Raw genomic sequence first — 14,532 nt, 5'->3', positions numbered from 1 at the left:
GATGTGGACTTGAAACCTTAGTTATAAGTAGATGACTCGCCAATTAACCTACTGTAAAAAATTGGGGCAATTTGAAATTTTTACACAAGATTTTGATCAACGCAAAGTTAGGGTGTAGTAGGTCCTCTTCCTAATTCCTTTCCGTGTCAATTATCCATGGAAAATGAAGGAAAGGAAGAAAAGAAAAACGTCAAGAAAAGAATAACGTCAATCGGAGATTTTGAGTACTGTGCTCGAGAGCACTGTACACAACCATACAAATCTCTAGTAGCAATGTTAAGATAGCTGTGGAACATTCAGTACTACTCCAGTTATGGAATCTCCCCATTTTTACGACTGTGTATACCAGGGATTTCAACAAGGAGAAGTCAATCTTCGAAGAATTGACTCGGTCCTATGGTATCGCGCATATCCTGTGTTTGAGAATGGATTAATGGTTCTCCGTTTAGGATTATATGAAGGTGAACGTAATCCTTCTAAATTGGTATTGGATTTTGGGATGTATGATATTTTGAATTCTAATGAAGAATCCATGCAAAACAAATTGCTTCCTCTGCTGTCATACATGTTTTTGGGTTTATTTCTACCTTTTTTCCGCTTACTGCATAGCGAATTTCACATCTGAGTTTAGGTGGAATTTTGCCGGTGCGGGTATAATTGAATCCACGAAATACAAGCGAGTATTTAACTTGCTTTTGTCTACATTGGGCGCCTTTTTTACTACCTATAAAGGGTTTGACAAAGATGCAACAAGAAATGGGGGGATTCCCAAAATTCTGGCGCAAGCACAAGAAGAGACTCTGTTATTCATTGGACCTGCGGGAACATATCGTTTTATGCATTTTTTGGCATCGTGTTTTGTGTATAATAGTGCTACTAGCAGGGCCTTAAATATTTCCTACAGCTCAAGCCTTGAGGGATTTTGGAGGATTACCTCCTATTCGCTACTCCTCTCATTGGAGAAGACAAGAGAACCTCGAATCTCTGAAGAGAAGGTCGAAAAGGCGTCGAGTCACCATTTGCTAAATTGCATATTTCAATTCGGTCACATTGTTAATCTCCGCCCACATTGGATTGAAGTTTGCCTGCAGATGGATAATGTCACATGCGATGTGCTTCCACCGTTGGGCTCTGATGTTCCGAATGAACAACAGTTTCCGGCCAAGATCTGTTTGACAGTTGGTCCCGAGAATGGATTTGGTGTCCAATCCGTTTCCTTGAGTATATCATCACCCAACCCCATCACTCACATTGGTAAGGAGAACTCTTGCGAGGCTATATTCGAAACACCTAATTCGGTGGGCATCAAGGCTTATACTTCAACTACATTCACATAGAAGATTAAGAATTGGGGTTTTGAGTAGTCGACCATCAACGGTACCGATCTAAAGATGGACTGGACACTCTATGATTCCACCACTGGAAAGCCGGTATATAACAATGAGCTTCCAAAATCTTCTTTCTTCGGCAACAAGACCTTGTCCATTGGTAGGTACTTCAAGGCATGCAGACCTTTCACTGAGCAAGGAGGGGTGGTTTTTGCCCAGGATGATTATGGAAAGCCCATAACATGGAGGCTCAACAGGGATTTGGAGGGATAAACATTGAAACGGGTTGTTAAAGCTTCCATCTGGTTAACCTGTTCGCCGAAACTCGATTTTCGCACACTAGACGTCATGATTTTCATGAAGTAGTTGATCTCAAGTTGGAGGCAACTTCCAAGCCCAGTTAAATTTACAGAGTCGTGACCAATTTCAAGGTAAGTTTTCAGAAAGTTTTTGAATCTTCTATGCCTTATTTATACAGTTAAACCATTTTAGTTCTAAAAGGGGGAACCGAACTGTCCAAGTCTTTCTTTTTGGGTTGATTGTTCGCACGTAGAAAATAAAGGAAATTTGGCTGCACTGGCAGCTGCAGGAGTTTAGGCTACTGTGCCAGGCATAACATTAAGAGCCGCATATATATTATAACTCATAAATTCGTGTTGTAGGTAAGGAATATACAGTAATTAACCCAACTATAGTTTGCAGTTGCACAAAAACCTTCTTTTAGAATCCTAAACGGAAAAGGACCGCTATGCTACTTTCGCCTGATTTATTTAAAGTTTAAACCCATATAGTGTTATATCTTATCCCTCAAGATTGATAAATAATGGTATACCAATGGAGACAGCCTATGTTGCTGTAAGTTAAATAGGCCTCTCTAACTTAAAACTGATTCAGAGTGTTCTTTATTCTTAGATCTGCAAGTAAAAGCTCACTATTGACAAGAACTCAGTGACAGCATATGAGAGAAGAAAATAGTAGCTAGAGCATGAACAAACAATAACCCTCATCAACCAAACAGAAATCATAGAGACACTTCTTTAATTTCAGGAAATCAGGAAGTACACATATTCATCCTCCATTATTCCAGCCAAAAATTAACACTATGTACAGCTCCATTTGTCCATTGTGAAACATAAGACTTCTGATCCAAATCTGTATTAATTCTGTGCCAGCTAGCGCATTCTACCATCAACATTTGTTTACTTTCCCCCCTCAAAAAATAGGTCAGACTCTAATTACTGCTATAAAAGATAAACATTGCCCTCAAGTTCCAATTTCTCAACATCATTGAACAGTTAAGATCATGTTCCCTCCTTGATACATAAGATTTGTTGAAAGGACATTACAAAAACATATATAACTGCTTTATTAGAGTGCAGGTTTGGTTCTCTAGGTCCAGTCAGTGTTCTTGGAATGTGATAACATGTGATTTCCATTTCTCTAGGTCCAATCTTCTCAGATTTTAACTTTTTATAGGCCCCTTGGGGATACCTTTCCTTAAAACAATTGTACTATGACCATGCCCACTCCTTGAAATATTTTCCTTCTTTGATGCAAGTCTGCACTCTACTTATACTGCCCATCATGCACTAAATTTGAGCCTAGTTGTTGGTATATTGCTTGAATATTTTGCTCAAAATCAGTAGCTTCGTGGCTGTTATATGAGTTCACTGAAAGATCAATTAAGTCTACTATTCTTGTAGGATTTGTAACATAAACAATTTGAAATTAGGATTTGTAACTTAAACAATTTGAAATGCAGACTTGCCCATAGACCTATTTCTGCTGGAATTATATGCAAAGTTTGGGGTAGTATCAAATCCCATAGTCTAGTACAGTCACCAACTAAACTTCTCAATATATTTCCTAGACTCTTATTCACCACCTTAGTTTGTTCATTGGGTTGGGTGGTATGCTAAACTAATTGTAACCTACTATTCAATGTTTTTTAATGAGTCTCCAAAAGTGGCTTTAAAATTGCTTTCCCTGTCACTGGTTATGGTTTTAGGATTGCCATGCAACATCACACTTTCCCTAAAGAAAGAAAGTGTCAGTTGACTTATCATTTGTCTTCTTCCAATACATAAAACCTTAGTTACCGGGTTCGGACCCTTGAGCTCGGGTCCGGATCCCGATTCGTCTGGGTTCGGATTCGTGCTTGGGTTCGATCCGGGTCTGGGCAGGGTCCCTAATTGGGATTGTGGGCCATAAGATTATTTCAAATTACATTAAAATATCTTTTTTTAATATTTTCAATGTATGATTTTCTTTACAATATTAACATTGTGATGTGAATATCAGGATTTAACTGTGTGATTTTGAGTCAAACTCGATGACCCATGTTTCATGAGTAGTGATTCAACATGAATCCATCTCTCATGAGAATAAATGGAACACTTAGCACTCATTGGATCTAGGTGATGCTCAGGCTGGAGTAGTACTGGGATGGGTGACCTCCCGGGAAGTCCCGGTGCTTCACCCTTGTGAGCATCACCTAGATCCAATGAGTGCTAAGTGTTCCATTTATTCTCATGAGAGATGGATTCATGTTGAATCACTACTCATGAAACATGGGTCATCGAGTTTGACTCAAAATCACACAGTTAAATCCTGATATTCACATCACAATTTGACTAGCTGTGGAAATCATCTCCTACTTATCAATTGATGAGCTTAAGGGGCTCTCTAATGAATGGTTCATAAGGCACAACACTTGGTGAAGGTTTTGCAAATGGGGTTGCAAGCTTTGGGTTTAACTGTGGAGGAAACTCCGTAGTTAAGCGCGCTCAGGCTGGAGTAGTACTGGGATGGGTGACCTCCCGGGAAGTCCCGGTGCTTCACCCTTGTGAGCATCACCTAGATCCAATGAGTGCTAAGTGTTCCATTTATTCTCATGAGAGATGGATTCATGTTGAATCACTACTCATGAAACATGGGTCATCGAGTTTGACTCAAAATCACACAGTTAAATCCTGATATTCACATCACAATTTGACTAGCTGTGGAAATCATCTCCTACTTATCAATTGATGAGCTTAAGGGGCTCTCTAATGAATGGTTCATAAGGCACAACACTTGGTGAAGGTTTTGCAAATGGGGTTGCAAGCTTTGGGTTTAACTGTGGAGGAAACTCCGTAGTTAAGCGCGCTCAGGCTGGAGTAGTACTGGGATGGGTGACCTCCCGGGAAGTCCCGGTGCTTCACCCTTGTGAGCATCACCTAGATCCAATGAGTGCTAAGTGTTCCATTTATTCTCATGAGAGATGGATTCATGTTGAATCACTACTCATGAAACATGGGTCATCGAGTTTGACTCAAAATCACACAGTTAAATCCTGATATTCACATCACAATTTGACTAGCTGTGGAAATCATCTCCTACTTATCAATTGATGAGCTTAAGGGGCTCTCTAATGAATGGTTCATAAGGCACAACACTTGGTGAAGGTTTTGCAAATGGGGTTGCAAGCTTTGGGTTTAACTGTGGAGGAAACTCCGTAGTTAAGCGCGCTCAGGCTGGAGTAGTACTGGGATGGGTGACCTCCCGGGAAGTCCCCCGGGAAGTCCCGGTGCTTCACCCTTGTGAGCATCACCTAGATCCAATGAGTGCTAAGTGTTCCATTTATTCTCATGAGAGATGGATTCATGTTGAATCACTACTCATGAAACATGGGTCATCGAGTTTGACTCAAAATCACACAGTTAAATCCTGATATTCACATCACAATTTGACTAGCTGTGGAAATCATCTCCTACTTATCAATTGATGAGCTTAAGGGGCTCTCTAATGAATGGTTCATAAGGCACAACACTTGGTGAAGGTTTTGCAAATGGGGTTGCAAGCTTTGGGTTTAACTGTGGAGGAAACTCCGTAGTTAAGCGCGCTCAGGCTGGAGTAGTACTGGGATGGGTGACCTCCCGGGAAGTCCCGGTGCTTCACCCTTGTGAGCATCACCTAGATCCAATGAGTGCTAAGTGTTCCATTTATTCTCATGAGAGATGGATTCATGTTGAATCACTACTCATGAAACATGGGTCATCGAGTTTGACTCAAAATCACACAGTTAAATCCTGATATTCACATCACAATTTGACTAGCTGTGGAAATCATCTCCTACTTATCAATTGATGAGCTTAAGGGGCTCTCTAATGAATGGTTCATAAGGCACAACACTTGGTGAAGGTTTTGCAAATGGGGTTGCAAGCTTTGGGTTTAACTGTGGAGGAAACTCCGTAGTTAAGCGCGCTCAGGCTGGAGTAGTACTGGGATGGGTGACCTCCCGGGAAGTCCCGGTGCTTCACCCTTGTGAGCATCACCTAGATCCAATGAGTGCTAAGTGTTCCATTTATTCTCATGAGAGATGGATTCATGTTGAATCACTACTCATGAAACATGGGTCATCGAGTTTGACTCAAAATCACACAGTTAAATCCTGATATTCACATCACAATTTGACTAGCTGTGGAAATCATCTCCTACTTATCAATTGATGAGCTTAAGGGGCTCTCTAATGAATGGTTCATAAGGCACAACACTTGGTGAAGGTTTTGCAAATGGGGTTGCAAGCTTTGGGTTTAACTGTGGAGGAAACTCCGTAGTTAAGCGCGCTCAGGCTGGAGTAGTACTGGGATGGGTGACCTCCCGGGAAGTCCCGGTGCTTCACCCTTGTGAGCATCACCTAGATCCAATGAGTGCTAAGTGTTCCATTTATTCTCATGAGAGATGGATTCATGTTGAATCACTACTCATGAAACATGGGTCATCGAGTTTGACTCAAAATCACACAGTTAAATCCTGATATTCACATCACAATTTGACTAGCTGTGGAAATCATCTCCTACTTATCAATTGATGAGCTTAAGGGGCTCTCTAATGAATGGTTCATAAGGCACAACACTTGGTGAAGGTTTTGCAAATGGGGTTGCAAGCTTTGGGTTTAACTGTGGAGGAAACTCCGTAGTTAAGCGCGCTCAGGCTGGAGTAGTACTGGGATGGGTGACCTCCCGGGAAGTCCCGGTGCTTCACCCTTGTGAGCATCACCTAGATCCAATGAGTGCTAAGTGTTCCATTTATTCTCATGAGAGATGGATTCATGTTGAATCACTACTCATGAAACATGGGTCATCGAGTTTGACTCAAAATCACACAGTTAAATCCTGATATTCACATCACAATTTGACTAGCTGTGGAAATCATCTCCTACTTATCAATTGATGAGCTTAAGGGGCTCTCTAATGAATGGTTCATAAGGCACAACACTTGGTGAAGGTTTTGCAAATGGGGTTGCAAGCTTTGGGTTTAACTGTGGAGGAAACTCCGTAGTTAAGCGCGCTCAGGCTGGAGTAGTACTGGGATGGGTGACCTCCCGGGAAGTCCCGGTGCTTCACCCTTGTGAGCATCACCTAGATCCAATGAGTGCTAAGTGTTCCATTTATTCTCATGAGAGATGGATTCATGTTGAATCACTACTCATGAAACATGGGTCATCGAGTTTGACTCAAAATCACACAGTTAAATCCTGATATTCACATCACAATTTGACTAGCTGTGGAAATCATCTCCTACTTATCAATATTAACATTGGTTAATGAGCAAGTATTTAATGTTTGTCTTTGACTTTTGGCATTAATCAATGATCAAGTAACATTGATATATTCATACTATGAAATGACTTCCTAAGTTAGTTTTACAACTATGCATGTTTCTCTTTTTGTTTGCATATAGACACACACGCACACGCACACGCACACACGCGCGCGCACGCACGCACGCACATGCGCGCACACACGCGCACACACACACACACATGTGTGCACACGCACACACACACGTGCGCACACACACGCACGCACACACACACGCGCACACACACGCACACGCACGCACACACGCACACGCACGCACGCACGCACGCACGCACACACGCACACAGATGCACGCGCACGCACGCACATGCACGCGCACGCATGCACGTACACACACACGCACGCACACACATGCTCGCACACACGCACACACACATAGGCACGCACGCACGCACACACACACACCCACGCACACATGTGCACACCCACACATGCACACACACCCGCACACACGCACACACACCCGCACACACGCACTCACACACACCGCACGCACGCACTCACACGCACGCACGCACACACGTGCACGAAGACACGCCCACGCACACATGGGCACACACACGCGCACACACACGCGTGCTCGCACACGCACACACACACACACACGCACACACACGATGCACGCACATACACACACACGCACACAAACACACACGTGCACACACGCGCGCGCACACACGCATGCACACACACGCGCATGCGCACACGCACGCACACGCGCACGCACCGCACACGCGCACGCACATGCACACGCGCACACACACACATGCACACGCGCACACACATACGCACACACACGAAGCCAAATGAGAATTTTTTTTTGCCCGAGCCCATGAACCCGAACCTCGAACCCGAATCCGTCCCCGAACCTAAATCGGCGACTTAGTATAAAATGGGTCAGTTTGGAAAAGTGATCCACCACCACAAGCACTAAGTCATGACCTCTTTGAGTTTGAGGCAGCACCAAGGCAAAGTCCATTGAAATATTAGTCCATGGTCCCCTTTGCACAGCGAATGGCATATGGATCTCTATATTGACATCCTCCCTTTCTATTTGGCATAAACAACGAGCACCAATAAACTTGTTCACATCTCTTCTTATTTTAGACCAAAATTATTTTTCACTTGCTATTCCAAAAGTCTTATCTTCTCCAATGTGTTCACCCAATCCACTAGAGTGCATCTCTCTAACAAATTTTTTTCTCTCCTTGATCCAAGAGAATGCAAAGTTGAGATCCTTAAACAAAATTCCATCAATCAATAAGACATCCTCAAAGGAATAAATACTTATATACCACTTAGAATTGCATAGATATTGCCAAAATATGGATCATTAGCATGTCCACCCCTCATTTTTTTATTCAAACCCACCCATGTCTCATTACATGCTATGCTACAAATGTATAAACCTGTAAGAATGAAGCCCATTTGGAATGCTTGTGAGATAGTTCACCTTGTGAATTTATGTATATTTAAGGCTTGATTGTTGGTCATCAAGATGAACTCTTTATGTAAAGATAGTGTCTCCAATATTTCAATGATTGCGCCATACCATAAACTTCTCTATCATAAGTAGTATACTCCTTTAGCTTCATATAGTTTTTCATTGGAGAAAGCCACAATCTTACCATGTTGGCTCAACACTTCCCCAATAGCGACTCCTAAAGGATCACATTCCACTTTAAAAAGTTTCACAAAATCAAGCAAAGAAAAAATATGTGCTTTAGTGTGATGTCCCCTTCCGGTTGACATCTCTTTGTAATTGAGATTAGCCTATTATGTGACCCTCCTAGGCTAATATGGTGGTTGGAGGGTTTTATTGGGGATTGGCACTTTATGATGGGGCATAATTTCATATTATAATATTTTAATAAAGTTCAAATAGAAGAATACTTATCCCACACTGGAGAGAAAAGTAAGTGAGCTTCCACAAGGAAAGAATAAAGTGCATGAGAGGTTCTTTTCTTGTCATCCGATTATTGTCATTTGCATTTGATGAGTTTTGTGGAGCCAAGAGTTTCTGCATATTATCTACTTGGCCTTTGGGAACAAAAACTCCCATAGAATTAGCATAATTGAGGTGGTGAGATATCCTCCGAAGGGTTCCAATTGGAAGGGATTTTTCAATTCTTTCATTTTTGCTTAAATTGGAGAATACATTTATTGCTCATTGCTATAGTGCCATGAATAGTGCCGTGAACAGTATCCACGCTATAATACTTGGCTTGATTATGATTGCAATTTCATCTCCTTCATTGGGTGATTTCTACATTAGGTTCTACATTCAATTTGCATCATTTAAATTGGTCATTTGGCATTGTAAAGGTGGTTATCAAAAGGTAGCTATAGATGCACATTTTATATCAGATTTATAATATCATTTGAACTCAGATCTTAGGGGTTGCAAGGCCAAGAGCCTTGGAATATTATGTTAAGCATCAAATTAGAAAATATCTCACTAAAGGAGTGATAAGTTGTAGGTCCATATATTTGATGCAATGTGTATATTTATATCTTTCATGATTGACATAATAGTATGCAAGCCAGGTGTTTGACAAAATACCAATTGGCTGTAAGTGCACATTTTTCATTTAGAATTCATATATATGCATTTGAAAAGCCAATAGAGAATTGCATATGCATTTAGTTCTTTGCTTAGATATAGTAGGAACCAATTACAGGCTTTTAGATTCCCTTTGATATCATTTGAAGCAAGCAAATCAAACCGAAACTCAGAAACAACAAGCATAGAGATTGTATTTGAAGTGTTTGACAATATTCCTTAAGCTATAAATCAGCAAGTTGAGGTCAGAATTGTCAAGGGGTATTACATTTAGTATCCCTCTTTTTGAGTTATTCAAAACTCACATCGGTGCTTCTGTCCAAGTAAAAACCTTTTCCTATTGTGCAATTGATTGTTGGTGTACTTATGCCCCCAAAATTTCTTTTGAATCTCTTATATAAATTCAACAACCCATGGAAGTTCTTCACCTCATTAATACTTTGAGTGGGCCACCTTAAACTTAATTTGGATCCACACTCGTCCATCTATTGAGATAATAGTCCCCAAAAATGCAAACTTATCTTTGCAAAATTCACTCTTTTTTAGGTGGCAAATCAATAGATATCAAATCAGAATACTTTTGCAATGATTAATGTAACTCTAATGAATTGTGTGCTTATGTGGTTTCTCCTTTCCTAGAGGATACAAAAGTTCTCTCTTAGATTCTATAAAAAGCTATGTTCCCCGGGGACGCGTACCCAACCTAAAACTAGGAGTTTCGAAAATGAGGACGTCCTAGGGACGGGGGGACGGGTATGTTACGTCCCCTAGCCATCTTCAAAAAAGGAAAATTACCAGGGGACATCCCCAAAACTTGGGGATGGCTGGGAAAAAAAAGGACAGTTGGCTGTCCCCGGTATGGAAAGGGGACACCTAGACGTCCCCTAACCGTATTGGGTACGGCCAACCGTCCCCAAATGTTTTTTTTTAAATTTAATTTTTTTTATTAACAAAAATTTTATGCAAAAAAATAAAAAAATGAATATTAAAAAATAATTTCAAGGCTCCTTACTAGGTCACCGAGGTGGGCCCCACCCTTCCAAATGCGGTAGAGGCAGAATAGGAGCAGCAGTTCGTTTCATTTTTCTATGTTATGTTTTTTACTTTTTTATGTTGAACATGAACATGATTATTATACATTGATACTTATTACTTTATGGCAACCCTTTAGCCTTTGGGCATATTTAGATTTAGATTTTCAAATTTATCATGTTTATTATTATGATATTGTTCATTGATATTGATATGCATTTTGACAATTGAGTACTGAAATTGGATATTATTTCTTAGATGGCATTCAAATGTTGTTATGGTTCTATAATGTTTAAATGACATGCTTTGTGCTTAGTTTCATATGAATGACATGTATTTTTGCAAATTTCAATGTATATTTAAAATTTTTCCTATATATATATAGTCGTCCTCGTTCCCCATCCCCAAAATCACCAAAAAAATTTGCCATCCCGGAAACCCATCTTGCCGTCCCCCGCCGTCCCCGTACCGGAAACTCGGGGGAACATAGATTAAAAGCTATCAGCAGATATGGAGTACTGTTTTAGAAGTTGAAATTCTCTGTAGTCCATAGTTTGATTTTCTGCTTTCCTTGACTTCTTCTAATGTTTTGGTATGTCTCAGGATTAACAGGGCAGAATAACAAACATTTTGTCAATATATTAAAAAACCCAATGATGAGATTTTTTTCCTGCTAATTCCATTCAGTTCAGTCTCCTGTTGTGTGCATTCCTTCTCTTGTTCCCTATCCTATTCTTCGTATTATACTTTCTGAAAACTAACTCCAACTAATTACCTCTAGTTCCAGCTCTAAAAGCCAGCACATTTATTCAGTCCTAATTTTATTCTTTAATCTAAAAATAGAAAGGCATGACAGCAGTTTGATAGAAACAAAACTACTGAACAGTTAAAATATGATGCAAACCCACAGTTCTCAGATTTAGGGAGAAAAGAGCCGATCCGCAGAGTCGAGCATGCGACCAAGATCACAAAAACTGTCAACTTGTCTTAACAAGGTAAACTACAGAAACAACATATAATTTACAAATAGACATATAAAAGTCTATAAAAAAGAGATGCATAGCGCATCCATCCTTTACCCTCTAATCCTGACTCGTTACCAACCTTCATCTTAATAATTCCCTTTGCTAACAAATATGCCCACTTCTAATATAACTTTATCTATTTAAGTATCCACGTTGCTGAGCCAGTTAAGCCTACTTTTAAGCATAGTGAACTCAGTTTAACTCCTACTTCTGTAGAATTAGTTGGCAGTCAACCTCCAGATTCTCAGGAATCTGTTTGGATCATTTTCCTCTTTTTCTAAGAATATAAACCTCCCAGTTCAAAGCTTATTTACATGAATAAACTTTAAGTTTCAATCTATTAACATTCGCGACTTTACACTTTTCCTCAATTATCCTCATTTCATCCTTAAGGTTGTGCTGATCTTCTACTCCATTTTCATTATCAATAGGATTCTCAAGACATTCCACTAGCTGCTTCCAGAAAGTTGTGTTCTTTGAAACCAATAATTTTTTATCACATATGAGTTGTTGGTGTTTTAAAATGTTACGCTTCAAATTATCTTGATGAGAACAGAATACATCTAGGGGCAGCTACTTCCCATCTACAACATATCCTTTTAGACACCAGACCAACTATATCGCTAGACCTTTCTTCTACTTCAGGCTTTGCAAAACCTAGACGGGTATACCTATAGATTTTTCATATGTTACCAGTTGTTCAAAAGCATACATTGAATCTAAACAAAGCAGATAAAACCCTTATTTCTTCTGTACTTATGCAAAGATCATAGACATGAAATAGCTAATAACATGACCTAAGAAATTGATAAGCTAAGTGAGGGCATCCTTTCAGCTCTTAAATGGAAAGGAAAATGGATGATTATAATTTTGATTTCAGCGAATTGCCAAATATGCAATAGTAACAATAAGTTGAGCCTATAGCTGATTAATGCCTTATCTATTGGGCAGTTCCACAAATCACACACATACATCTATGTTACCAGTAACATATAGCATACATCAAGATATCATATCTATCCTATCGCTTTGTGAATCAGATATTGGTGTTCATAAATACCTTATCACGTGAAATATCCTTCTCAAATAACCAGCAACCCTGTCAAATACATCAAACATTTACTTGGCTCTTTGTTCCAACAGCAAAATATATGAGACATAAAACCTTAAGGGGATGCAAATGGGTCTAAGTTCTTTGTCCCTAAACCATACAACATTGTAGATTACAGAGATAAGAAACGAGAATCAGAATGGATCTAAGAAGTTCATTGCTCATTGTATTCATTTCTTTGAAACTATACATTCAAGATGCATATGAATAACTCATGAAACCACTAAGTATATCTGAACTATCTATATTAGCTTTATGTACTGTTGTTCATACAAAAGAGAAAACTGAAGAAAATGGTGGAAATATAGTTCTGATCCAACCTTGTGACATCATGATGTAGGAGCATCCTAGGTTTGTTTGCAATCCTGCATGTTTGGAGGGATTTTGGCTTAAAGTTGTGGAGTTCGACATATACTGGTGCTTGGCATGGTCTTTGGTAGCTCGGCATGGTCTTGGGTCTATTGGTGCCGAGTTGTTTGTGAGCCGACTTTTGGTATTTAATTTGTGTATGGGTATTTAATTTAGTGTTGTAGTCGACTTGTGACTTGACCTATATTTAATGTAAGGGATATACTTTAGTTTGTAATGAGTTGGGTCAACTTCTGGCTTAGTTCGGTATAAGTAAAGGGTTTTGTAGAGTCTTTAAGTAGTCGTTCATCTAGTTTGGAGAAGGGGATGAAGTGTAGATGCGAATTTTGAAGAGCTAGGGTTGCAGCTTAGAAACCAGAGGATTACTTGGTGGAGGTGAGGGTACAAGGGTGGATTCTTCTTGGTGTTCTTATCCAGTTGTGGATATGGACTAGCTGGAGTTGGTGCGTGGTAACTGGATCTTGTGGGATCTTGCAGAACTGGTATTGTAATTGCTGTTTGTGTTTGACCCTAATTCGGAAGGCCTTACAGCCGGGCATATTGCATGTGATCAGTTATTATAGGAATAAAGAATTGTGATTGGTATCAGATCTTGCATTATTGCTTCTTGTTGTTTTGTTTCCGTTGTGTGGTTATTTGCTTAAGGCTAGGACATCTCCTTTGGGGATTCTCCCTGCCTTGCATTGCATCACATCACAGACTAACTGCAACTAACATGCTATCATATTAATGAGAGATATCAAAAACTGGAACCATCCTTGTGGTCTCACAGTAATGAAAAACTTCTCCAAAAATTGGAAACCTTACAATGAGAGAGATAGAGAAAGATATAGGAAATGAAGAAGTTGGATCTGATCTAAAAGTGACATTTGTCCACATGAATCTTTATTCCTTGCTGTTGCAAAACATCTCTCTTTTCTCTACAACCAAAATCAGATAGGAATCTCATCATTGTTATGTAACAAACTTGAAATATCTCCTCCTAATGATGAAAAACCCTATTCTGACAAAAATATCAAACATGCATCTGAAATGTTGATCAAAACCTTCACTAAATTGACTTAGAGGTGAGAAAATTTGTCCCTAACTGCATCCCTATTGCCTCTAGTGTTCACCCAGATCACCATTTCATCAGAAATCAAATCTGAACTGCCATAACTGAATGAGGTTGAAAAATGGGCATCTGGTACAAAACCTTGAATAGCTTGAACACACTACTTCCTGTGCAAAAATAAACCTCGAATACAGAAAGTTTGTTCTCTCCTAGTTCCAACAATATATGATAGTCCTATATTTGCTTTCCGAAGATGCCCAAAGGATCAAATTGAAAATCAGGCTCCTAGACCGGTTTTTAGGTCTGCACTTCATTTTCCAAAAAATTAAAATTATCCTGAAGTCAAAACTTTAGAATATAAATTTTCTGATTTAAAATCATGTCTGCATGTGATAAAGAGAAAAA

The 14,532-nt window shown here is 39.7% G+C and overlaps 1 protein-coding gene across 1 annotated transcript in view; it reads left to right on the top strand.

Moving 5' to 3' along the window:
* The first annotated feature begins 208 nt into the window (after nt 1–208).
* Nucleotides 209–14,532, top strand: part of LOC149528017 (uncharacterized) — a 35,007-nt gene continuing 20,683 nt past the window's right edge. Inside the window, exon 1 of the mRNA XM_089810956.1 lies at nt 209–1,759. Coding sequence (XP_089667082.1) covers nt 522–1,337 — 816 coding nt within the window. The 5' untranslated portion in view covers nt 209–521 and the 3' untranslated portion in view covers nt 1,338–1,759. The remainder of the gene's footprint in view (nt 1,760–14,532) is intronic.

The sequence above is a fragment of the Cupressus sempervirens genome, chromosome 11 (genome assembly GCF_028749045.1).
Source record: "Cupressus sempervirens isolate cs-2001-9-10 chromosome 11, ASM2874904v1, whole genome shotgun sequence".
Lineage (NCBI taxonomy): Eukaryota > Viridiplantae > Streptophyta > Pinopsida > Cupressales > Cupressaceae > Cupressus > Cupressus sempervirens.
The sequence above is the reverse complement of the archived record's forward strand: the minus strand, read 5'-3'. Positions and strand labels throughout refer to the sequence as shown.